Raw genomic sequence first — 27,706 nt, 5'->3', positions numbered from 1 at the left:
CCTCGTTCACAGTTGTATCTCCGTGAGATAGGTAGCTAGTCGCTACTTGTTGTAAGCTCGACCAAAGTTATACCTCGCTAGTGTGCGCAGCTGAAAGTGGAACTCGCCATCGCCACCGAAAGTTGACGACCCTGCACTTGAAAGTCGTAAATCCACCACCAGCCCAAGCATGGCAGGCAAGACGGCATTAGTTATTCTATCTAAAGGTGCAGAGGAGATGGAAACTGTAATACCTGTCGACATCATGCGTAGAGCTGGGGTTTGTAACGTTTACTCGTCTCTCTCTGCACGCTTTGTTGGCTTGCATTAGCCTGCTTGCTAACATTGTTTAGCCACTCCAAACCACAACAACCACATTTCCCTAGAGGTCAATCAGTAACGTTTTTAACGTTATGCACTATGAGCGGAGTTTACAATACGTCAATGGCCTACCGTTTGCTAAAATGCTATTCTGTGTTAGTTACGTCAGGGTTTCAAGTAGTGATTGATAAATACAGCTACGTGCTAATTTAGCGAGCTAACTAGCGTTACCTGACGAGTGACTACCAAAGATTTGGCGAGTGACTACTAATTATTCTCCTCTGTTGTGATTTGTGATGTTGTTTGCAAGCAGCTGTGAGTGCAAAGGCCAATGGTATAAATGTCAAAGTTTACCGTAGTTAATTTGGCTGCTTTCAAAATAAAAGCCTTGACCACAATTGAATGAAGAATGGGTACAATACAGTACGGCTCAATACACACAATTGTTAAGGGGATGCAGACCAGAGAAAGACGTTTGTCTTGTTTACATCAGGGTCCCCCATTTTCATTTCATATTGACATTTATGACATACTCAACATGCATGACATTTATGGCATAGGGACATATAGGTATTTAGTACTGATACATTTGTGACATATACAGTATTCAAATATACAGTACTGTTACTCATAGATCCTGACAGAGTATATACATATTATAGGGAGGGGACTGTACATTAGGAGGGGGTGGGAGACAAATATACATCCGGTGGTGAGGAGACTGTACATTTGGAGGGGGTGGGGGTTTGGACATTTTACGGTGGCCAGTTTCAAATTGCAGCCTCCCGTAGGTGCTCTTTAAGAGCGGTTTTGAATGTGGGTAGGGATTCACATTCCTTTACAGCTTTGGGTAGGGCGTTCGGTTCCACATTGATGTGGCATAATTGCTAAATGTGTTTAGTCCCTTGTTTGAGCCGAATCTGGGTTTAACATGATTTGTGGAGCTCCCTCTGGTGTTGTGATCGTGGTATTCACTGACCTTTGGGAAGTATTTTGACATTTACATGGGTACCTTAGTCGTATAGTGTATCTTGTAGACCAGGCCCATTGCAAGTTGCTGTACTCTGTCGTCTACTCTAAGCCATCCTAGGTTGTCAAAGTGGGCAGGGGTGAGGTGGGTTCTAGGGGTAAGGTCAAGCAGTAGTCTGACTAGTTTGTTTTGTGATGTTTGTAATCTTGTTTTTAGCGCCTTTGAGGTGCTTTGGTACCATGAGTTGCAAGCATAGTCGTAGTACCCTTGAATGAGTGCTCCTGCCAGAGTCTTCAGGGTATTCTTGTTTACCAATTACAGGTAGGCTATCAGAATCAGAAAGGTCTTTATTGCCAACTTGCCAAGTAGTTTTTACATGCATGGCATTTGATTTGGTTGTTTTGGTGAGACATTGTCTGACAGGTAGCTTTAGAATCTACACTGTACGATCGTGTGCAATGTTTTATCATTATCATCATGCTGCCTAGACCAACTTCTTGTCATGCTCCTACAACCCTTAGATTGCTGTGACAGTGGCAGGACTGACGGGCAAAGAGCCAGTACAGTGCAGCAGAAACATCATCATCTGTCCTGATGCCAGCCTGGAGGAAGCGAGCAAACAGGTCAGAGCAGACATCATGTGATCACTTTGTATGAGGCAAGAATGACTTGGAACCAAAATGTAAAAAAGACTGTTATAAAGTCCTTAAATAGCCCCCATGTTTGTGCAGGACAGGTCGCTGGGAGGTTAAATTCTGTTTCAATATGTACACAAACCATTTGAAATGTACAAATGCTGGTTTCCCCCACTCTTGATTTTATCATTGCAATGTAGCACAGTGAACAACATGGATCCCATTGCAAAGCGACTATACAGATTGAGTTGGAGATAGGTCAATTGTAAATGTTCTTAAGTTTAATTGACACTATGATTAAAACCATGCTGACTGATATGTTCTGTCATTTTCAATCTCACCCTTCATCCCTGTCACATTTGTTTTTTCCAGGGGCCTTATGACGTGGTTCTTCTGCCTGGGGGAATGCCAGGGGCCCAGAATCTGGCAGAGGTGAGAAACGGTTTCCCTGTTTCGCTTAACCAGATAGGCTTTTCTTCAAAGATATCTTGGAGGTATCCAGGCAGGGATATGTTGATATTATAGTAGGCAAACTACTTCCAGATTATCTGCATTTTCAGGCTGGTTTTGTGGGGTTTTATACAGATGTGATTGTGGGAAATTGTGAAACAATGTGCATGGGTTACATGCAGTAGTGGACAACGTATCCCGAGATGTTTTTATCCAGTTTCTGAAACTAAAACTGGACACCGTGAACATGCTGTTTGTGTATCACACTGAGCTCAACATAGCTAAACAAGTAAACACGGGTGACATTTGTAAAGCAATGTCTTGTATAATATACACATATTCAATTTGCATTGTATTATGCACTGTACCTCTCAATGTCATTGTAAATGAGAGCTTGCTTTCAATGATCTCTTGAGATTAAATAAAAAGATTGAATTAATGAAAGTTTGAAGCAAACTTTCTTTTTTCTTTTATATATATATTTTTTATTATAAAAAAAAACATAAAATTAGACACACAAGCATTAACAGTAAACATCCAATGTAAATCACAGAACTATACATTCCATTTGAATCAATATAAATGTAGTTTACGAGATATATACCTAATACTTGCAATCCAATACAATCCTGCTCGCTCTTCCCCCCCAGGACCCCCACTTGGATAATCCATCCATTTTCATTCGTTTCTAACCAGGAATTACAATTCATATGCTAGCCTTTATTCTCTCCACCACTTATTTTTTTTTATTCTTTTTTCCCCCCTCCTTTTTCCTCCGATTTTCTCCCATCCCAATGTTAGTCGTTATGCCAATTCCCAATCCCCTTCCTGGTCGCTGCGAACTTACCCCCCACAGTCGGTCTGGGAGAGTGGAGGCTATCACGTGCTTCCTCCGACACACGTCTAGCCAATCAACCGCTTTTTTTCACCTGGCAACGCGGACTCTCACTGAGAGCGTGTAACGTGTGGAAGGATCACACTACCCCCCTTAGATCCTATCCGCGCTGAGCAGGCGCCCCGACCGAACTGTAGGAGTCGCTGTTTACAACGACCCGGACCCACCACGCCTCTAATACTGCCAATTGTATTAGTGTGAACGGCCAGCCAAGCTGGTGACAACGCCGGAGCTGTGAGCTGGATTCCAGCGTCTCCGATGTTGGTGACGAACGCAATCTCCGCTACGCCACCTGACCGCTCAGCACTCACATTTGTGAACTCATAATCTACGTCTTAAATTATGGCTATGTGTCTAATCTGGCTGTCGCTTATCAATGACTTGTTTGCAGTCAACATTGTCGAAACGGATTGTTTTTTAATCAGTTAATTTCCGTTTGATACCATTTTGAAAATCGCTAGTTTTTTTGTTGGTGGTGACAACGCCGGAGCTGTGAGCTGGATTCGAACAGGCGAATCCAGCGTCTCCGGGGTTGGTGACGAACTCGATCTCCGTTACGCCACCTGACCGCCTTCTCTCCACCACTTCTAACCAGATTGCAATGCTGGTTTCACTGACACCTAAAATTCTTGCTGTAGATATCTCTAGATAAATCACATCGAGATATAGGTAAGAACCCATACCTTCCGGCACATTTTATCCGGTTGAATCCATCGTGATATCAGCTTTTTAGCTGCTGTGAGACCGGACAAAACTAGTCTCTTTAGCTGTATAGAGGCTGCAAACTGAGAAACATCATTCAACAGCAATACAGAGGGATGTACAGGTATGTTCAGAAATAAAAATTCTGATAATTGCAGGGTCTCTTCTTCCCAGAATATCTTAACAGGTGGGCAATCCCAATACATATGCATAAATGTACCCTCATCACCATTTGTACATAAGGAACATAGAGAATCTTGTCTAAGTCCCTTCTATTCAATCTTATAGGAGTCAGGTATGTCCTATGAATATAATTAAGATTAATTTGTTGATGATCCGGGTTGCGTGACGCAATTCGAACGTTTGCCCAGACTTCTTGCCATCAAAATCTACTTCCAGGTCTGGTATATCCCTCCTCCAGACTGAGTCTAGGGGAAGGATTCCATACGAGGACGTTAGTAAGTGATGATAAAAGTCAGATACAAAGCCTCTCGATGTCTCTCTTTCATAGAAGAATTTGTGATATCTGTGGTGCTCAATTGGTATCTTTAATGGGATTCCATGAGCCTTCAAACATTCCAATAACTGTGCGTAGAAATAATATGTGGAACTGGTGAGGTTAAATTTGTTACGTATATCTTGATAGCTACAAAAACCCTGTTTGTTGAAAACATCTCCCAATGTATGTATGCCCTGCTTTTCCCATTTGGGGTATCTGATTTTTATTTTTATGCATTGTTATTGAATAGGGGAGTATGGCTATGCCATTTATGTTGGTTAGAATATTTTTTCTGTGTTTCACGCCATATCCGAATCACATGTGTAATAAGCGGGCCAAATTTAAATTCGCATTGCTTAATTGATAATATGGTGTATACTATGTCCTGCAGTCTATGTGGTGCTACTATATTTTCTTCTAAGTTTCTCCAGGATACAGATGCTTGGGAGTCAAACCAGGTTGTCAGTGGTCTTAAAGAGTATGCTTTAAAATAGTGGTAAAAATCTGGAAATGCTAAACCTCCGTCGGCTTTGTTTCTCTGTGCGGTGGATCTTTTTATTCGTAGAGGTTTGTTATTCCAAATAAATGTATATGCTGTGGAATGTAATTTTTTCCAGTAACCATCAGGAGGGGGTAACGGTAACATTGAGCTAATGAAGTTGATTCTAGGTAAAACATCCATCTTAACTATTGATACTCGGGCCTGTACTGAGTTTTTAAGTTTGGACCATCTGTCAAAGTCGTATTTGATCTTATCTTGGAATTTTGTGTAATTGTACTTAACCGTTTAGCATATAGTAGGGAATATTTCAACTCCTAGACATCTGAAGTGTTTTACCATTGGTATTTTTTCTGGAAGGAATATATTCTTTGCAGGGGCATTAAGTGGTAGGAAGGCCGACTTTGGCCAATTTATCCTAAATCCCGATAGATTGCCAAAATCATCAATCAACTTGAGAAGATGAGGCATTGAGGTGGTAGGGTTTTGCATGAACAATATTACGTCGTCCGCATATAAACTAATATGATGTTGTGTGCCCTTAATTGCGATTGGTTCTATGGATTGGGATTGTCTTATATACTGTGCTAAAGGCTCTAATGATAAAGCGAATAGTCCGGGACTAAGAGGGCAACCCTGTCTGGAGGAGCGCGATACAGGAAAGATTTCGGAGGTGATTTTACCTGTTGTAATCATGGCCGATGGGTCTTTGTATAATACTTTTATCATATCAATGAATCCGTTAGTTGGTAATAGCATTAGCTAGGTGGCTATCTTTGACTATTGGCCACACACATAACATCAGGCTGTCTTTAGTGGTCAAGTTAGACAGTGAATGTCGGTGTAAGTTAACTATCATATATAATGCAATTCATCTAATGTTATTTAGCTTAGCTGATAAGTATTTTACCGTGCTTCCTTCTTCTTAGCTAAATCCGCTGATATTAGCTGTAGCAACAAAGGTTTTTGGAGAACCAGCTGAAGTCAGCTGCACTAGGCTAACATTATATGCTACAACAAGGACAGAGCTACAGTATGTTTGGGTAATGAACTATTAGAGATGCAGGCCTACATCTCCCTCCCTCTCCAGATTGACTAAATGTTAGCCGAAGGTACATTTAATTTCTTTTAATGTCTGTATTATTTGTATTCACTTCCTTTTTTACCATGACATTTTTTGGCTTTTTATGGTTATCTACATTGCTCTTGTGTAATTTGCTTCTGTATATAGTTTGTTTAGGCCTATATTTAATGAGGGAGGAATTACAAACCAAATGTGCTATAATTTTCTCTTTGTGACAGTAAAAGTGGAAAATTGACTCTACATATATTAGAACTCACCAAGCCCCCTCCTGGATCATGTTCTGCACCTTTCTGCAGAGGTGTATTTTTAGCTGAGCCCGCACTTGCAATGCAATCACACGCGGTGTACAAGAGCAGTGAATGACTCATCATTGTGTATGTATGTGGTTTCAATGTTTCCTCTCTATAGTCATCTGCTGTGAAGCAAGTGCTGCAGGACCAAGATGGCAGGAAAGGCCTAATTGCTGCCATATGTGCAGGTACATTTTGGAACATAACCAATGTTATCAAGGGGTTAGTGTAACACGGGTCCTCCTTGAATCTTGAAGCAAACCTGTCAGCCTTTGTACTTTCCAGAGATTCTCTCTCTTGCTCAGGATATGTTTTTACAGAGGTGTCTGAATTTAAACTGACAGGCTCCTAGGTTTGAGTAAATTACTGTTTTAACTCATCTAATGGTTGACATGTTAATTGGCATTTCAGAAGAATTCATAATGTGTGTGTAATGCCAGAAGGAAGCTGTCGTAATAAAGTGATACTTTGACTAGAGCCAGTCTGGTATAGGGTGTGACGATACACTCGGGACACGATTCGATCAATACACAATTCTGGCTTCATGATTCAATATTTTCAAATATCTTTTGGATATATTAAAGATTGACTGAAAAAAGGCATCAAATATGCAAAACAATGTTTTTTTGCCTTTATTTCTATTTCTTATGAAATTGTAAACAACATGTAGTTATAGCCAATGGCAACAAACAAATGTTTTGCTGAATAACATTCTCAGGACAGTTTGTTGGTAGGATTAGAGGTATATTTAAGAAATAATGGTTGTTTGGCACAATGGAATTGGGATGGGAGAAAAATAGAAAAAGAGGAGAAAAAGTGGATAAAAAAAATATAATAATGGTTGTGCTGATATTACCGGACAAACTGCTTGAAAACTGGCTACATCAGCTACCAAAGCACACAGACACACACACACACACACACACACACACACAGTTCTTCCCAGGAGAGCTCAGCCAGCCATTCTCCGACTGCTTTCTGTGCTCTCGTAGCCTACTTGAGACAGTGGTTAGGTTGTTGAATGCAATTACAGGCAAAGACCGGCAAATGTAATGACACGGCAGTGAGAGCACACACACACGCACACACACACACTTGTGTGTGCGCGCGCATGCATGCAAGCAAGCAAGCAGAACTGCACAGCAGGGAGCAGTCCCCTCCCCTTGATTCCATCTCTCCCCTCTTTGTGTGTTTCAACTATCTGCCAAGACGGCAACATAGTTTGTTGACAGGTGAAAAATTATGTTTATCTCTGGGAAATAACTGATGTTATTTTATCGTTTTGACCCAAAACAAGTCAAAATTCTATATGAAAGTAAACGGGAGAGGCCAGTGGACAGAACACAACGTAACATGCAGGCACTGCTTCAGATTTACGAGTTTTTTTTTTATATAATATATTCTTTCAGTGTGAGACTGGACATGCACTGGACTCCTTATCTTAACCGCACATTAACCCTTTCACTGTCTGTAGTGTGATAGTAAAGGGTTAACCTTCTGTAGTGTGGTAGTGAAAGGGTTAACCATTTGTTGCGTGGAAGTGAACGGGTTAACCTTCTGTATTGTCGCAGTGAAAGGGTTAACCATTTGGTAGTGCGGCAGTGAAAGGGTTAACAACACAAACATGCTAATTATTCCACTTGGAGTTTACCCTCCCAGCTCCCTAGTTCTAAATCTGCATAATTACAACCCGCCCCCATGTCCGAACACAAGCAGATCATTCTCTGCAGTATTCACACAGCGAGCGAGTGGGTGTATTGAGTAATATACACTAACCAACCATGTTCCATAAACAACAATGTTGCATACAGGTGGCCCTTTCTCGTTGATGAAAACACATGGGTTGTGGATAAAATGCATAATCTGTTATCTTCATTCTCTTCAATTTGATTCCTGACCAAGGACAAGAAACGCAAGGCATTTGCAATAAAGAAAGCCATTTGCTGTAATTTCCTGCAACTTAAAAACATAATTTCAGTAAAATAGCAAACGCATGTTCCAAATATTTAAGTACAGTGTATAAGTAGAGTTGTTCCGATACCGATACCAGTATCGGAAATGCCGCCGATACTGCCTAAAATGCTGGTATCGGTATCGGCAAATACCCTCTAATTTTGCGCTCCGATACCACGTAATTTATCAACAACACTGCGGTCTTCTGTGAGCATTATAAAACAAATGTGTGTTTAACCGACCGTGAATTAAAGTGTCAATGCTGTTTGTCATTTTAACAGCAGATACTTTCTTAAATGCCATCCTCCCGACAGAGCGGTGTTGACGGGGAGCTCTGATGGGTTCGCTTGGTTGTGTTATTAGCATTGAACAGCTAACCGAAAGCTAGCGTTAACTAACGTTAAAGGTTTAGCCATAACGTTACCTTGGCTAAAGTTGGGGCTATTCATAATCCAGCAATAATGGCTGCAGACCTGCAAGCAAAGTACAGCAAGTTGGCAAAGGAGTATTCCAACGTAAATCACATTTTCACCAGTAACGTTAGTCTTTCCATCTCCCGGTAGCTCATGCTAGCTAACCTAGCTCACGTTAGCGTCGTCACTGAACCACCTCGCGTACACAATTAATGACATGTTGCGGACAGCCATATCGGTGACAATGTTTAGCTTTTAGTGCCAAATGATAAGAGTCTGAGGCGGAGTCTCAAAAGAGAATGTTGAATATTTATTGTGCAAAAATCACAACAGATCCTCTGCTACTTCAACGGAGCCTTCTGGAAGCAAGTGCAGCAACGAATAATGTCCGTGTGGATCATTGGAGTAGGGTATATCTGCAGTGCTGCAGCCCCATACTCATTGATTAATGATACTAATACAAATCTATACAATCACCTGTTGTTGAATAAATACCATTACTTTCTAGTTATTACAAAAAAAACAGTATATATAAAACAGTAGCTGTATAATTTTTTTTTATATATATATTTTTTTAATGTATGCACTGGTATCGGATCAGTATCGGCCGATACCCAAAGCTTAGGTATCGGAATCAGATCGGAAAGGAAAAAATGGTATCGGAACAGCTCTATGTATAAGCACAATAGTTAACGTTAAACACACACACGCACACACACGGAGAGGAACAGAGTAGGGGTGGACGGTATAAACGGTATACGGTATAAACGGTATGAATTTGCGCTACGGTATGGATTTTGACTATACCTTGTGACCGGTAGATGTTTCTCAAGTTTCTTTATTAGTTGTCATACAGAAATACAGGATACTTTTGTATGAAATGCTTCTTTCTGTTTTGCTCCTGAGAGTGTGCTAGGTAAAAAATAGATCATTATAAAAAGTATAAGTATAAAATAGAAAGTACTTAAACAAGTGTAAACAATACAAAAATGTTCAATATACATATGTACAATATACAATGCAGAGTAGTTACAGTACAATATAAATGGGATGAGGTAAATGGGATGAGGTAGCTTGTGGTGCAATATACAATGCAGAGGTTACAATACAGTATAAATGGGATGAGGTAGGAGGATAGGAGGGGTGGGTGGGTGGGGGACACTGTACAACTGTACAAACAACACTGTACATTGGATTATTGACAAGACCATACTTGGTAATTTACTGTACATTGGAGGGGGTTGTGTTCGGACATTTACAGGGGCCAGTTTCGAGTTGCAGTCTCCCTTAGGTGTTTTTTGAGTGTTTTTGAAAGTGGGTAGTGATTCACATTCCTTTACAGCTTTGGGTAGGGCGTTCCACATTGATGTGGCATAATTGCGAAACGTGTTTAGTCCCTTGTTTGAGCCGAATCTGGGTTTAACATGATTTGTGGAGCTCCCTCTGGTGTTGTGATCGTGGTATTCACTGACCTTTGGGAAGTATTTTGTCATGTACATGGGTACCTTGGTCGTGTAGTGTATCTTGTAGACCAGGCCCATTGCAAGTTGCTGTACTCTGTCGTCTACTCTAAGCCATCCTAGGTTGTCAAAGTGGGCAGGGGTGAGGTGGGTTCTAGGAGTAAGGTCAAGCAGTAGTCTGACCAGTTTGTTTTGAGATGTTTGTAATTTTGTTTTTAGCGCCTTTGAGGTGCTTTGGTACCATGAGGTGCAAGCATAGTCGTAGTACCCTTGAATGAGTGCTCCTGCTAGAGTCTTCAGGGTATTCTTGTTTACCAGTGAGGAGATCCGGTACAAGAATCGAGTTCGTTGGTTGACTTTTTTTTATTACATTGGATGCCATTTTGTCACAGGAAAGATTTGCCTCTAGGATGGAACCCAGGTAGGTAATATCTTCTTTCCTTGTGACAATATTGTCACCCACTGTAACTGAGAAGCCGTCGGTCTTGCTGAGTTTGTTATTTGAACCGAAGAGAATGGACTCTGTTTTGCCCATGTGTAATGATAGTTTGTTATCAGCGAGCCATATGCAGATTTTGCCTAGTTCTGAGCTGAGGGTTTTTTCAACCTGTAACTTGTTCTTGTCAGAGACCAGCAGGGCTGAGTCGTCCGCAAACAGGAACAAGTTGCAGTCACAAGCTGACGACATGTCATTTGCATAAATTAGGAACAGTAGCGGACCTAGTATGCTTCCTTGTGGAACACCACAGTTTACTGTGAGGGGGGGGGGATAGGGTACCGTTTACCTCCACCATCTGCTCTCTCCCCTCCAGGTAGGATTGCATCCAGCTCACTGATAGACTATCAAAACCAATTGCTTTTAGCTTGTCAATCAGAATGGTGTGATTGACAGTGTCGAAGGCCTTTTGTAGGTCCAGCATGACTTGTAGGTCCAGCATGACCATGCCGCAGTATTTGCCCGCGTCCACCTCTTGTTTGATGTGGTCGTTTAAATAGAGAAGGCATGTGTCAGTGGAGTGGGATGTTCTGAAGCCAGATTGGAATTCGTAGATTAGATTTTTTTCCGCAAGGTATTTTTCGACCTGTTCGTATACAATTTTTTCCATGACTTTCGAGATGGAGGTAAGGATAGAAACAGGGCGGTAGTTGCCTGGGTCTAATTTACTGCCTTTTTTGTGCAGAGGGGTCACTCTCGCAATTTTGAAGTCCTTGGGGATGTGTCCCTGTTTTATGGAGAGGTTTATTATGTGTGTGATGACTGGGGTGATGGCGGCTGCTGAGTCTCTGAGGAATTTGGAGGGGATGTTGTCATGGCCAGTGGCCTTGTTGGGTTGGAGGGCGCTCAGTTTTTTGAGTACCTCATCTGTTGTTACCATTTCCAGTTTGAAGTCGTCTTTGTGGACCCCTAGGTTCTTGTAGTATGCTACTATGTGTTCTACCCCATAATGCCCTGAGTGGGAGGGTAGTTTGTTTACCAGTGTTGTGGCTATGTTTGTGAAGAAACTATTTAAGTAATTGGCTACATCCAGCTTTTCTGTGATGAGCGTGTTGTCCGTCTTTATGTTTATGTTTGAGAATCTGGTTTTAAGTTTTTTACTGCAGCCTAGTTGGTTATTGAGTAATTTCCAAAGTTCACGCGGTTTGTTTTAGTTTTCCTCGGTTTTGTCATTGATGAATTTTTTCTTTGCTGTTTTGATCATGGAGTTTACATCATTTCTTAGTCTGTTTCTTTCCAGTTTGAGTTCAGTCACGTGGGCTTGGAGTTCACTGCTCGTGCTTATGTTAAGCTTTGACTGACTTTTACGAAACTCGGAGCATTTTTTGTCTCTGGTTTTCATAGCGGTCAGTATTTCAGCGTGCATCCACGGCTCAGCGCGATTTTTTACCCTGGTGGTTCTTAGGGGGCCATGTTGTTTAGTATCGTTGAAAATTTGGTTTTGAAGCCAAGCCATGTTTCTTCAACCAGTGTACCATTGAGCTCGTCTGACCAGTCCAGACTTTCCAGTTCAAGGTTAAAGGCCTCGCTAGAGTAGGTTTTTAGGTCTCTAGATGTGACTGTTTTGTGACAGCCAGCCTTTTGTTTTAGCTTTTTGCGCATACAGAATATCATATAATGATCACTTAACCCGCATGCTATAACCCCTTTATTGGCGATCTTGGACTTGTGGTGCCACCTTGTGGCAGGTAAGGTGCAAGGCATGGCTATGTGCAATGAGTTGCCAATAATATATAAATATAAAGTGTGTTAGTGTGTAAAGTGGGTGCTACAGTGAGCTGTCCATTTAAAGTGAGTGTGTACGTGTGGGTGTGTGTGCTGTGAGTGTGTTTGATGGTTTGTTACATAGTGTTAATTGTCATTGAGCATCCTGATGGCCTGGGGATAGAAGCTCTTTAGAAGTCTCTCTGTGCTTGCCATGAGACTCCGGTATCGCTTGCCTGACCGCAGCAGTTCAAAGAGGCAGTTGTTTGGGTGGCTAGTAGGGCTGTCTTAAATACTTCGAAGCTTCGAAGCTTCGTTCGATGGCACACATTCGAAGTTTAAAAAATAATAATAATAATAATAATTAATTTGTTTAACTTTTTTATTTTTATTTTTTTTATTTATTTTTTTACTTTGTGTGTGTGTGCATGGGGCCATTGGGTGGGGCCGGGGGACAAATACACTGGAGGAAAGGAACCCAGCTCAGCACTGCCCAAATTATATCATCACTATTGCCTGTTTGAAGGATATCATCCTCAAACACATACACCACCTACACGCCTATTCTCAGTCCTTGCCCCACAATGGTGGAATGAACTACCCACCCCAGTTAGGACAGCCGAATCCCATCCAATCTTTCGCCGTCGACTAAAGACTCACTTCTTCAACCATTATCTGAAATAAAATAAAATAAAATAAATCTAACCCTAACTAACCTTACTGTCATGCACTTGTCCTAATAAACTAACCTACACTGTAACACGCAACACTTTGATGAATATTGTTACTCAGCTGATAGAGTTGTATCCTTCCTGATGACCTGTCATACAGAACTTGTAAGTCGCTTTGGATAAAAGTGTCAGCTAAATAACTAAATGTAAATGTGAATGTAAATGCCTTGTAGAATTCCACACATAAGAAAGAAAGATACTGGGATGAATAAACAAAATAGGAAATAAAATGTAGAAATGCATGCAATACATAAATAAATATGAATCTCCATATATGAAATAGAACATTTAGATAAGGTGCTACTGAGATGTTTTGGTGAGTTCTTTGTTTTTTTGTGGAAGTAGCCCTTCTTAAAAATGCATGAACATTCACTGATAATTGGTCTGTAGTGGAGTCTACAATGTCTACATTGCCGGACCATGTAGAATCCGGACCTTGTAGACTGACATAATTCTGTGCATAGTTTAGTCTACACAGGCCATATTTCAAATAATCAAAATCTTACTTCATTCATCTTAAACATTCTTGATTTGGGGGATTGGTAGTTCCCATGAAATCTGAAGTTGTTCAAATGACAACATCGATCCACCTTGAATTAAATCACACAGCCGTGTTGGCTGCGTCACAGTCACGAAAGGGGCTACTTAATTCATTAATCCAATCCACTTTATTTATAGAGCACATTTAAAAACAACAAAGTTTACCAAGTGCTGTACAAGTCCCACAACATAAGATAAAAAAAAAAAAAAAAAAATTAAATTTTTTTTAATTCAAAGCTTCGAATTAAAATCGAAGCTCGGCCCCGAAGCTTCGATTGCCAAAAAAAATCGAAGGTCAGCCCTAGTGGCTAGAGTCTTTTATTATTCTCTTGGCCTTATTCTTACAACGCTTGTTGTAAATGTCTTGGAGAGTGGGAAGTAGGCTTGGGCGGTATAATCTTTTTCATACCGTCATACTTGCTGACATAATACCCCGGTATGGGTATTATGACTTTCATTTTCATCAGCGGGGGGGGGGGAGCTAACAATATACTCGTTATCACCATACATAAAGCTTATATTGAAACAGGTTGACATTAGGGCTGTTCTTTCAACCTAAAAGTGCACTTTCTTCAACCTTGAAACTAAGTTCCTTAGCAACCCGTGTTACCAAGTAAACAAATCACAGAACGATAGCCACGTTAGTTAGCCAGCACCAGCCTAGTACCGACGTTGGCTCTCAGAACGATAGCCACGTTAGTTAGCCAGCACCAGCCTGGTACCGACGTTAGCTCTCAGAACGATAGCCACGTTAGTTAGCCAGCATCAGCCTAGTACCGACGTTATCTCTCAGAACGATAGCCACGTTAGTTAGCCAGCACCAGCCTGCTACCGACGTTAGTGCTCGGAACGATAGCCAGTTAGCCAGCGCCAGCCTGGTACTAACATTAGCTCCCAGAACGATAGCCACATAACCCTCTGCTGGCGCGTGCTGTGCACTACAATCTACTCCGTGTCAGTGTAATAGCAGTATGTGACGTCACGGTAGGGTTGTCACGATACCAACATTTTAGTTTCTATACTATACCAATATTAATTTCGATACTTTTCCTCAATCAGGGAAAAACTCTCATATCATTATTGTTCTTTATTTTAAAATGCAACAATGAACAATGACGAGAATAAATTAAATTAAATTAAAAGCAATAGCATTCAAAATGCTGGAGAACTTTCTTTGCACTCAAAACAGTTTCTGTACAAGGTTTCTGAACCCAGCTTTCTCAACTGTATATATATATATTGGAACTTGGTCCATACAGATGAACTCTGAGACTGCCCTGTTGAGCCTTTTATCATCTTTGGACTAATTTGTGTACTTTATATGCTGCTCAAAATAAGCGGAGGTTAGGTTGCTTCTGAGTGGGGGGAGTCACTGTGAGCCAAATGCAGCAGACTTTAAGGGGTAGAAAAAGTATGGTTGTATTATTATTATGCATTTGTCATAGCAGAGGGCCTAATTAGTTTGATTATAGCCTATCATAATCTAGAACTACGTTATGTCATATTGTAGGCTGTTTAACAAAAATTAAATAGATTTCCGTTGTCTTTATACAGTATGTATGAACCATTAATGGGCAATTGTCAAATGTCTCTGTATAAATCACGTTTGTGACTAAGCCATAGAGATGCTGTGTTTACTAGCTTTCAGCACGGCAGTTTAGGCTATGTATAGCTTAGAACTGTAGTCACGAGAGCCAGCATAGCCCATCCAACGAACCTTGGCATCAACGGCACGACCACAGCACCGACAGGAGCCACCGCAGCACGCAACGCCAGCCACCACAACCATCTGCAATCGCAGCGAGGATCCCCACTGATCAATGCCAGCTAGCCAGCCCCAACTAGAACTACAGCTCGCCAGCTACACAAGCCAACGTCAGCCGAGTTCCCTCTATGCAAAATGTGCCAGCCAGCCAACGCCAATCAACAAAGATCCCCACTGCAACTGCCGATGGTTATGATAACTAACTAATTGCAGTGAGGATCTTTATTGACCAATGCCAGCTAGCCAGCACACGCTGCCAGAGTAAACTCGGCTACTGTTAGCCCACACAGCTAGCGAACCACAACTCTAGCCAAAGCCAGCTAGCCAACGGCAATCAACAAAGATCCTCACCGCGACTGCCGATGGCCACGATAACCAACGCTGCGTGCCACAGCAGCCCCCATCAGCACTGCAGTCGTGCCACCGATGCCAACACTCGCCGGACGAGCCATGCCAGCTCCCGTCCCAACTAGAGTTTGTTGTTCTTCATTCCAGAAGGTTGCTTCCGGTAAACTAGCGCAACGTCACCACTGACTGCAGCGCTGTGCTCCAATAGGAAGGCATTCACATGCATAAATGAGAAAAAAATAAAAATACCGTTTTCCCCCAAACGCAGTATAGTATAATTTCAAACACTCTACCGCGGTACTATACCAATACGGTATACCGTGCCACCAGGGAGCGAAATTAACTTTTTGACTCTACCCGCCAAGGTATTTCTTACCTGCCAATTTTTTTGATTAAAAATATATATATATATATTTTATAATTTTTTTTAAAATAAAATATATATTATATAATCATACTTGTAGTTTTATTATCTGCGAGACATCGCCACCACGCAATAAGTCAAAATGCTTGCTATCTGCAAACAGCTCCACTGTCTGTGTGTATACTTGAGTAGCCTCCAGCTCCAGCAAGGATTCTCCGGCCCTGCAGCTAGACCCTATATTCAGCTAGACCCTACATTCAGCATGCAAGGATTCTCCGGCGATGCAGCTGGACCCTATTTATAACGTTACGGTTATTTTGTCAAATCACATTCAACATGCCCTCAGCTAGAATACGCATTCAATCAATGTTATAAGACATTGATATCGGGAGCTATCTGTAGCTACTGCTAGCCCGGTAGATAACGTTAAGACAATTTAGTTTACTGGGACAGATCGATCTAAGTGAGCTAGCTAACGCGAGCTAGCTAACGAGGGAACGGAGGTATTATGCAGCTCATGGAGGTCCGATCTAGACTAGAGCAGACTGCTACCATTCTGAGAGCTTAACGTTAGCACTAGAGCTGCGGGCGAGCTGCTACCATTCTGAGAGCTTAACGTTAGCACTAGATGCTGCGGGCGAGCTGCTACCATTCTGAGAGCTTAACATTAGCACTAGAGCTGCGGGCGAGCTGCTATCATTCTGAGAGCTTAACGTTAGCACTAGAGCTGCGGGCGAGCTGCTATCATTCTGAGAGCTTAACGTTAGCACTAGAGCTACGGGCGAGCTGCTATCATTCTGAGAGCTTAACGTTAGCAGTGGCACTAGAGCTGCGGGCCGCTCTGTGTTGATACGAGCAGAAGCCAATAGCATCCCGCTGCAGGGCTGGCCCGGCTGGGCGGATATGACTCGTTGCCACGTTTTTTTTCAAAATAAGAATATCATACGAACCGAATGCTGCTAACTGCCGGAGCCATCGATATTATGACTCTAGCTGCGCGTGGGCCGGAAATGAGACCGGCACAGATTTTCAAAATAAGAGTATCGTTATGAACTACACGTCCACACGCCACGCGGCGGGCAGGGCTCTCAGTGGCAAGCGCCAAAGGTAAAAACTGAGCGCCCCTGGCGGGCGGCGGGCTTTAATTTCGCCCCCTGCGTGCCACCCTACGTCACTGTATTGAGAATCATACCGGCGGGATTTCGAAATATCCTGGTATACCGTCATACCGTCCAAGCCTAGTGGGAAGCCCACCTCCAATTGTGCGTTCGGATATGTCGACTCCAAGGTACTTAAAACTGTTCACTCTCTCGACCGGTGCCCCGTCGATGCTGAGGGGGCTGTAGTCCCTGACCCCCGACCTCCTAAAGTCCACAATCATCTCTTTTGTTTTGCTGACGTTCAGGGAGAGGCTGTTCTCCTGACACCACTGCGACAGAACCTCTACCTCTTCCAGGTAGGCCCTCTCGTCGTTTGCAGAGATCAGGCTCACCACTACTGTGTCGTCAGCAAATTTGATGATTGTGTTGTTGTTCCGCTGTGTGTGTACAGGGAGTAGAGGAGGGGACTCGGAACACAGCCCTGGGGGGCCCCTATGTTGAGAGTGATGGATGAGGAGGTGCAGTTGCCTGCTCTCACCACCTGGGGTCTGCCCATCAGGAAGTCCAAGACCCACTGGCAGAGGTCATAGTTCAAGCCCAGGTCCCTGAGCTTGGCTATGAGTTTGGAGGAGACTGTGGTATTGAATGCTTAGTTGTAGTCGATGAATAGCATTCTCACATAGTTCCCCTGCCTCTTGTCCAGGTGTGATGCTGCTGTGTGCAGCACATGGGCTATGGCGTCCTCCGTGGACCTGTTGGGGCGATATGCAAATTGCAGGGGGTCCAGGTTGATGGGGAGGGAGGAACAGATGTAGCCCTTCACTAGCTTCTCAAATCACTTCATGGCTATGGAGGTGAGAGCTACAGGGTGGTAGTCGTTGAGGCAAGCAGGCTTGGATTTTTTGGGTACAGGGATAATGGTGGACTTCTTCAGACAGGTGGGGATGACAGCCTGTTCTAAGGACGGGTTAAATATGTCAGTGAATACCGGGGCCAGTTGGTCGGCACAGACTTTTAGGACACGGCCGGGGATACCTAATACACTAATACGTGTATTAGTGTGAACGGCCAGCCAAGCTGGTGACAACGCCGGAGCTGTGAGCTGGATTCGAACAGGTGAATCCAGCGTCTCCGGTGTTGGTGACGAACGCAATCTCCGCTATGCCACCTGACCGCTCAGCACTCACATTTGTGAACGCATAATCTACGTCTTAAATTATGGCTGTGTCTAATCTGGCTGTCGCTTATCAATGACTTGTTTGCAGTCAACATTGTCGAAACGTATTGTTTTTTAATCGGTTAATTTCCGTTTTATACCATTTTGAAAATCGCTCGTTTTTTTGGAAGTTTCAGGAAAATATTAAGATTCTCTGATAATCGCCCTTTACTGGAATATTCTGGAATACACAACTGTAAATTTTCAAAGTTTTCAAATAAACGCTAGATTATCGATAGTATATGTGTACTTATGCACGCTAGAGAAGCGAGCTGAAAAATCGAATCTCATTTCCTGATCAGCACACACACATATGGCACACGCTGATATCTCTGTGAAAACAGCTCTGATTATCCTAAGACTGGTAAAATAGATTCCTTACCTCAGATCAGATGTTATCCAAAAAGATTATTCCAATTCCTGATCGTCATTCCAAATATCGATCGCGTTTATTGATCCAACACTGCGTACTGGAAATATGTATTCCACGCTGTTCTGATGGTCCACAATGAGTCAGATGGGCTCGGGTTACTTGCCTGAGAAGTAAAATGTGGATTCCGGATTTTTCTTTTCTCATCCATTTTCATTGAGTCCATTCCAATGCGTGCATTACCATCCGGGAGGCGATAGGCGGTGGTATTTTCCCAATGGAGCTCAGAGAGAGTTTGCAGCACTAACGTGATACTAGATTGATGAAATATGAATTCAAATCGCTAATAAAAAAACAAACGACATATCGCGTCGTTGGCAATGAACGGTCGGCATGAACAAACTACATATAGCGTCGTTGGCATTGAAAGTGTTAACGTTACTTTGGCGATTCACTCGACGTTTGCAGTGGTCGTTGCATAGTGTTTAATTGTACAGAGTTTTTCTCCACTTGCTCACGGACCTTCCCATATAGTTAAGTTATGTTGGAGTTGTATTGTGTTGGAGTTGTTTGAGGGAAAGAAACCTCCTGTCCTGCTGTAGTTTTTATTTTCACTTTGTGCCGCTTTTATTTGATTGTATTTCATGAAAAAAGGATTTTTCAGAGATGGAAGTAACTTGAGAAAAGGTATTGCAGTTTTGCACAATAAATGTTCTTAAAATACCTCTGTACTATGTGAAATATGTCCTAGTAATAAAAAATAGTAATAATAAAAAGGTAAGAGTACAGTAATAGCTGCCATACCAGTATTTTACCCCTTCAGAAGCATTTATTTAGACATTTTAAGATAAATTAATATACCGTGATATATACTGTTACCGTCTATGCTTCAAATTATACCGTGATATACATTTTTTAACTTACCGTCCAGCCCTAGAACAGAGGATGTAGCAATTGCATATTAGACAATAATGCATCTGTTACTAAGCTGGCCCCAAGCGTTCCCTTAAATAAAATAAAAACACACACGGTGGTGCTGCGCCCCTATACCATTGCTAGGGACAGCCCTGCATTTAACATAACTCATAACTGGCAGACTTTTACAATGATCAGTCGGTCAGCCCGTTATTAAATAAATTAGCTCAGGAATACAAATGAAAGACATCGTAGATTATATAACATCATTGAAATCAATGACACCTCAGCAATTATCACAAATTACTGAGTGTCCCAAGGCAATATTAGTCCTGTATGAATAGGGCTCATTATCACTTTAATTAGTGGTTGACAGATTTACAGATTGCTCCTATAACTCTTTGAACAGTGCTGGACTAGGATTTACCATATTAAAGAGCACATGAAAATAGGTCATTAATAGTGCTAATAACGTAGCACAGAAATTGGAATGAAATGATTACTCTACTTACTGATCTTTGATATTATTTCGTTCCATTTTGAGGACACAAACCACAAACGACCCCAGACATCCTGTGGTTCATTAGATACTGCCCGATTTGCCGTCTCCTCAGCATAGGAAGGGTTGATTGATTATAGTAATTGTATAAAGCCCACGACCGCAGATATTTTATGTGACGGCTCATGCTGAGAAAGGACACTTGAAGGACGCTTTGAATGGGGACATAGGACCGATGTTGCAGGGTGAAGTGATGGGCGTCCTAGAAAATGACTGAAATGCTCCCAGGAGTATTTGGTATAATAAATCTGCCAACCTACCAGTAGCAAGCCATTATGATCCTGCCTTAAGACAAGAAGGAATGTAACACAAATTAGGGGGGTACTTATATTATTTCAGGCTATTACATGTGTATTATAACTGTACAGTTAAGTGTAAAAATAATAATTGAACCCTTCCACCGAGTAATATTTTTATTTTAGCCCATGTATTTGCGGTCAATCCACAATGTGATAGGCCTATATCACCAGATAGTGCTCGACCTCCACTGTCTTTTAAATTAACTATGAATGAGCACAACACTCTCGACAGACGGATGGACATCTTTTCCTTCCTATTTAGAACATGGGCTCAGCTCTCTGACTGGTTCTCAGGAGACAGCCTCTCCCAGACTGGTATCTTTTAGATGGAGACTGGCTGTAACATGAGCAGCTCGGCTTTAACTGGCAGTCTGCTGCTCTGCCAGAGAAGAGTGTAATCTTTAGACTACACGGGAAGGCAGCCAAGGAGCATGATCAATACCTTTCTATTTATTAACAGTCTTTGGATGAGCCCACTGCAGTGCGAGGGCATTGCCAAAGTTAATGCAGCTGCGGAACAGACCCGGGTTTTCTCTCTCTCTTTTCCAGTGCGGTTTGAATGTGGTTTGTCTTCGGAGGAGATGAACTGAAACTATATACACGTTTATTCTTAGATGTGGTTTTACCGTTGCACCGTGACTTGTAGTTTTGCCATCAATAAACCTCTTCTGTACGCGGAGGTCGTTCACATCAATAGTCTTCGAGGAGTGGCAGTGCTTTATAAGGACATGCACAATTTAACACTGTAAGAAGACTACTTGTTATATACAGTATAATCTCAAGATTGGCTAAATCTGTCGTATTATTTTAAGAGGTATCCCTCTGGTGTTTTGTGGAGGGTAATTACTTGACACAGTCATTTCCTCCAAGGGTTGTGTATTCTTTTTCTGAGCGGTGTGAAAATGTGTCTCATACTTGACGCTAATAACGGCCACTGTTGAACTGGGCTCGTGGAGGAGACTTGAACCTGAAACTCTTGTGACCTTCCACAGGTCCCACCGCTCTCTTGGCGCACGGCATCGGTTACGGCAGCACGGTCACCACCCACCCCGCCATGAAGGACAAGATGATGACCGGAGGTACGAACGCAGTCGACACCCACCCCACCCAAAGAAAGGGCAAACGGAACACGCACGACACACACCCCCAGCCAAAAGAAAGGGCAAATGATCACACTGCTCCTGCATTTCCACCTGCTGCCACGTCCTGCAGATGCAAAAAGAAACTGTAGTTACCCGTAGAGTTCAGCAGGTGGTGCTGTAACGGCTGTTTCTTGTACTCTCAAAGTCTGTAGTGTACATGGTGTGCTGTGGTGCAGAGCACACCACAGGGGTGGAGTTTTTTTTGCGATGGAACCCCTACTAGAGATGGTTCAGCCAATCCAAGTTGGTGATGGATAGTTCACTTTTAGAGAATTTTTAGTGGTTGTTGGGTTGTAAACTCGAGTTTTTGCTGCACAAAAAGGGCAGCAAATTAGACCCAGGCAACTACCGCCCTGTTTCTATTCTTACCTCCATCTCAAAGTCATGGAGAAAATAGTCTACGAACAGGTCGAAAAGTACCTAGCGGAAAATAAATCTAATCTATGAATTCCAATCTGGCTTCAGAACATCCCACTCCACTGACTCATGCCTTCTCTATTTGAACGACCACATCAAACGAGGTGGACACGGGCAAATACTGCGGCATGGTCATGCTGGACCTACAAAAGGCTTTCGACACTGTCAATCACTCTATTCTGATTGACAAGCTAAAAGCAATTGGTTTTGATAGTTCATCAGTGAGCTGGATGCAATCCTACCTTGAGGGGCGAGAACAGATGGTGGAGGTAAACGGTACTCTATCCCCCCCCCCTCTCACAGTGAGCTGTGGTGTTCCACAAGGAAGCATACTAGGACCGCTACTGTTCCTAATTTATGCAAATGACATGTCGTCAGCTTGTGACTGCAACTTGTTCTTGTTTGTGGATGACTCGGCCCTGCTGGTCTCTGACAAGAACAAGTTACAGGTTGAAAAAACCCTCAGCTCAGAACTCTGCAGAATCTGCACCTGGCTCGCTGATAACAAACTATCATTACACCTAATGGGTAAAACGGAGTCCATTCTCTTCGGATCAAATAACAAACTCAGCAAGACCGACGGCTTCTCAGTTACAGTGGGTGACAATATTGTCACAAGGAAATATGAAATTACATACCTAGGTTCCATCCTAGAGGCAAATCTTTCTTGTGACAAAATGCCATCCAAGGTAATAAAAAAAGTCAACCAACGAACTAGATTCTTATACCGGATCTCCTCTCTGGTAAACAAGAATACCCTGAAGACTCTAGCAGGAGCACTCATTCAAGGGTACTATGACTATGCTTGCACCTCATGGTACCAAAGCACCTCAAAGGCGCTAAAAACAAGATTACAAACATCACAAAACAAACTGGTCAGACTTCTACTTGACCTTACCCCTAGAATCCACCTCACCCCTGCCCACTTTGACTACCTAGGATGGCTTAGAGTAGACGACAGAGTACAGCAACTTGCAATGGGCCTGGTCTACAAGATACACTATATACGACTAAGGTACCCATGTACATGTCAAAATACTTCCCAAAGGTCAGTGAATACCACGACCACAACACCAGAGGAAGCTCAACAAATCATGTTCAACCCAGATTCGGCTCAAACAAGGGACTAAACACGTTTCGCAATTATGCCACATCAATGTGGAACGCCCTACCCAAAGCTGTAAAGGAATGTGAATCCCTACCCACATTCAAAACCGCTCTTAAAGAGCACCTACGGGAGGCTGCAAATCGAAAACTGGCCCCCGTAAATGTCCATACCCCCCACCCCCTCCTAATAGTCAGTCTCCTCCCCACCATATGTATATATTCTCTCCCTGCTATATGTATATTTCTCTCCCACCCACCCACCCCCTCCTAATGTACAGTCCCCTCCCCATCATATGTATATACTCTGGCAGGATCTATGGGTAACAGTACTGTATATTTGCATATCGTATATGTCACAAATGTAACTGTACTATATACCTGTATGTCCCTATGTCATGATGTCATATATGTTGTATGTCATAAATGTCACTATGAATTGAAAATGGGGGACCCTGATGTAAACAAGACAAACGTCTTTCTCTGGGCCCTATTCCCCGTACCTGGTTCAACTAAGTCGATCAAGAGTCCCATTATCCAGATTCAATTAACCCGATGTTTGAATCCGGGATTTTCCTGTTCCTCGAACGCTGATTCAAGCTGCGGTTACACCTTTCGTTTCATTTTCGTTTCATTGTCATATGCGTTTCGCCGCGACGTCGCAGCCTCGAGTCACACTTTCGTTTTTGTCACCTGAGCACACTGATGTAGTACACTGCCAAAGCAGTAGGTGGCAGTAGGTGGCGAACATGAAGGCAATTTCAACCAATCGGAACTTGAATGTGCCAATACACTTCCTGGAAGCTCCAGCAAAGAAAATGTCAACAAGACAGGCGCCTATGGGTGCCACCATCTTTCCTATTTACTCAATGCAGCAATTATTTTTCAGCAAAGCCTAATAAAAGTGCAATAAACAAAACGGATACATTCACTGTGTTCTGCCTGTCATTTGTTGATGAAACAAAACTAACATCAACACAAGTGACCACCAAGAGCGGATAGTTTAGTCTAAAAAAAGATTGGTAGCATTGTTAGCTGCATGCTAACGTCAATAGAGTATGCCATTATAACAGTATAGCATTGTGGCTAGAAGCTAACGTTAGCTCACGCTATTTAGCCAGCACCAAACTGATGATATCGAGAGCTATCAGTAGTTAGATAACATTAGAGACAACGCTGTGTGTATTAAACAAAGGTGAATAGATGACTGGGCCATTTTGTTTAATGCTTGTTAAGTTGAAAGAGGAGCTTTGAGCTAACAGGATCTGATAGCTCACGTTAGCCAGCTGCTCATGCAATCGGTAATGCTAGCAGAATGAATGGATGTAAACTTTATTTAACATATTGCATATGGGTACAATACAATACGGCTCAATACAAACAATTGTTAAGGGAATGCAGACTGTTGTAGCTTGGACTGGGATCCTTATAACAATAACTTGACAACACATGGTAGCTGCAGCTATTTGGGACAGCTCTGCCTCTGTCCCAAACACACACACACACACACACACACACACTCTGTTGTCACCGGAAGGGCACGCAGATGATATCTACTGCGCATGGGCGTTTTCGCAACAACGGCTCCGTGCAGACTACACGGCTGTTGTCGGCGCGTTTTTTAGGGGTTCTCCAAAACGCAAACACAATTTAGCGTTTCAGCCGTATCCACAAAAAAAACGCCAAAAAAACGCATTTCTGTGTAATAGGGACATGAAACGTATTCAAAAACGTATAAAAACGAGCCACAAAAACACTAGTCTAACCCCTGCCTCAGTCTCGTTCATTCGAACCAGACTTGAGACTCAGGATAATTGCGCGCGGCCGCTTCAGTTGAAAAGACAGCAGGTGTCGATAGCAGAAATCCTGATTTCCTAACGGCATTGATTGATTGATTGATTTAAAACTTTATTAACAGATTGCAGAATGGGTACAATGCAGTACGGCTCAATAGCCTCGCCGACAAGTTAAATGCATAATCTATAGGCTAATTTTAAGTCCCTCATTACCCCAATCAATCAGATTATATTTATTTAAACGTGCCTGCTGGCAGTAGGTTTATGGATTTGAATAATCAAATGAGATCTTGCTAGCGAAAATAATTAGTTCAACTCTTCCAGAATAAGGATACGGCTCTCTTATCCATTGATGGATGTATGGTGGATGTTTTATTTGTCTGGCACCGTGGTGTGATGGATGGTCCTTATGCCTCTCACGCGGACGACCCGCGTTCGAATCTGCGTCTTTTCTAATTCATTTTCTTCTTTTTGCAATGTAAATGCTTCAATTTGGTGCACTTTGAGAGCTATATAAAGAATGACATCCTCAATGCATGTAGATTTATAATATTTTAACTTAAAACTAGGCTACTTTTGGGGAGCTCCAGTAGCTCACCGCATATCTCGGCGCTATTTCTGCATCGGGGAAAACCGTGCTGCGTCACGGATCTGGTGGACACAAGTTCGATTCCCGGACCCGCCGTCATTTATCAGAATGTCTTACCCTGCTCTATATCCCGTTTCAACCTGTTTCTGTCTGTCATGCTTGACCAGAAAAGCGATAAACGCTAAAAAATAGTTAAAAAAAAAAACGAGGCTACTTTTGCGTATAGTCATTAATATTATATTCCAAAAAAATTATATTTGAAACACGGGGTTTCGAACTAGGGTCGTCCGCTTGACAGGAGTGAGCACTAGCCGTTGCACCACTGTGCCAGACGGGATATATCCATTGTGTATCCATCAATACAAGAGACCAGTGTTTTGAATATTTTTCTTTTGAATGAAGTTTTATCTCTTTATTCTCAAATGCATTAATGTGACGTCAACGGCTCATTCAATTGCTCAAATCCGTCAAACAGCGCATCTCATTCTCATCAGACATTTTAATCCCAGTTACAATATCACAATAACGTGTGAGTGATGATACAATTCAACAATCCTCAGATTCCTCGTAATTCATAATCCACAAAGACCACAATCCATGCATAGACACTTCAATTTTATGCTTGAATTAAACACAATCCGGCCGCTCCGTTAAGCAAATCTACAGCGGAGAATATATGAAACTAATCAGAGCCAAACGGCCGATAGGTTTCATTCATTAAAAATATCCCTGCGGGATTCACATTTGCAATGCGCCGTTATTAAAATAACCACATGCAGCGTGTATCGCGACTCCGAGCGCCGTATATGACGTGCATTATTTTATTTAGGACAAAGTAAATCTATAGGCTGAATATGATTTATTATCAGCATTTAGTTCTATTATTATACATTTCAAAAGCCCCCTCTAGGAAAACGAAGCACAAAAACATAATTCAGACTGGTATAATGGGATCTAGACTGTGAGAAATATTTCAGGAAGCGAGCTGGCATTTCTTTGCGAGGGCGTGGCCATGCAGGTTATCCAGCTAACTGAACTTAACCCTGCTCCGGCCCAGGTTCAAACTTTCTGATCTGTTACCATGGTGATTTAGAAAATCCGACTTCGGGGAACAGAAAGGTCTGGCTTAAGTCAAGCTATGCTGGAAATTATCCGGCTAACTCAGTTAGCCAGGTACGGGGAACGGGGCCCTGGTCTGCATCCCCTTAACAATTGTGTGTATTGAGCCGTACTGTATTGTACCCATTCTGCAATCTGTTAAATAAAGTTTTCATTCATTCATTCTCTCATGCCCTGATTTACACATGATTTTGTTTGTCTTTTTCCAGACCACTACAAATATTCAGAGGCTCGAGTGCAGAAGGACGGTCATTACATCACCAGCCGCGGACCGGGAACCAGTTTTGAGTTTGCCCTAGCCATCGTAGAAGAGCTTATGGGGCCAGAGGTCGTCGCACAAGTCAAGGCGCCTCTTATTTTGAAAGACTGAGCAGTCCTGTGCGGTTTGCTTCATCCTCTAACCCCTGCCAACACTTACAACCTGGCACTATTGGTTCAACTACTACTCCAACTTCGTACCAAGAGCACTAGTGGTAAATAATATTCAACAAGGGAGATATAACTATTTTTGATATGGTTTTTCATCCTATTTGCTCTTTATAGTTGGTAATTTGCACTTTAACTATCAAGTCATTTACTGGAACCTTCTGCTAAATGTAATTTAGGCCACTGAGCTTTTTCAGAATAAGTATTACATAGTAAATGCAAGTATACCCTACCCCTACTCAAGTGTGTAATCGCCAGTAATTTATCTTGATGTATTTGGATATGTAAATGCTGGAAGTTGCCATTGTCATAAAGACATCAATGTGCTCTGCTCCTCTTGTCTCATGTTATTGTACATTGATATCTGATTGATTGAACATTTTATTAACAGATTGCAGAATGGGTACAATACAGTACAGCTCAATACACACAATTGTTAAGGGGATGCAGACCAGAGAAAGACTTTCGTCTTGTTTACATCAGCGTCCCCTATTTTCAATTCATCATAACATATATGACATACAGATAGACAGTACTGCTACATCTATACATTTAT

At 42.3% G+C, this 27,706-nt stretch overlaps 1 protein-coding gene across 1 annotated transcript; it reads left to right on the top strand.

Annotated features, from left to right (window-relative positions):
- Nucleotides 1–27,483, top strand: park7 (parkinson protein 7). Its single transcript, XM_084316041.1, has 6 exons — nucleotides 1–259; nucleotides 1,792–1,893; nucleotides 2,278–2,337; nucleotides 6,443–6,512; nucleotides 21,550–21,636; nucleotides 26,934–27,483. The coding sequence occupies exons 1-6, from the start codon at nucleotides 170–172 to the stop codon at nucleotides 27,092–27,094; spliced, it is 570 nt and encodes a 189-aa protein (XP_084172167.1). The 5' UTR covers nucleotides 1–169; the 3' UTR covers nucleotides 27,095–27,483.
- Nucleotides 27,484–27,706: the final 223 nt, after the last annotated feature.

This window comes from Notolepis coatsorum (genome assembly GCF_963971535.1).
Source record: "Notolepis coatsorum genome assembly, chromosome: 6".
Lineage (NCBI taxonomy): Eukaryota > Metazoa > Chordata > Actinopteri > Aulopiformes > Paralepididae > Notolepis > Notolepis coatsorum.
The sequence above is the reverse complement of the archived record's forward strand: the minus strand, read 5'-3'. Positions and strand labels throughout refer to the sequence as shown.

Bases quoted from the DNA above. Each gene is read 5' to 3' on its own strand.
- park7 (XM_084316041.1), top strand. From the start codon at position 170: ATGGCAGGCAAGACGGCATTAGTTATTCTATCTAAAGGTGCAGAGGAG. The intron at 260-1,791 runs GTTTGTAACGTT...TACAACCCTTAG, and splicing joins ACATCATGCGTAGAGCTGGG to ATTGCTGTGACAGTGGCAGG. The intron at 21,637-26,933 runs GTACGAACGCAG...GTCTTTTTCCAG, and splicing joins GGACAAGATGATGACCGGAG to ACCACTACAAATATTCAGAG.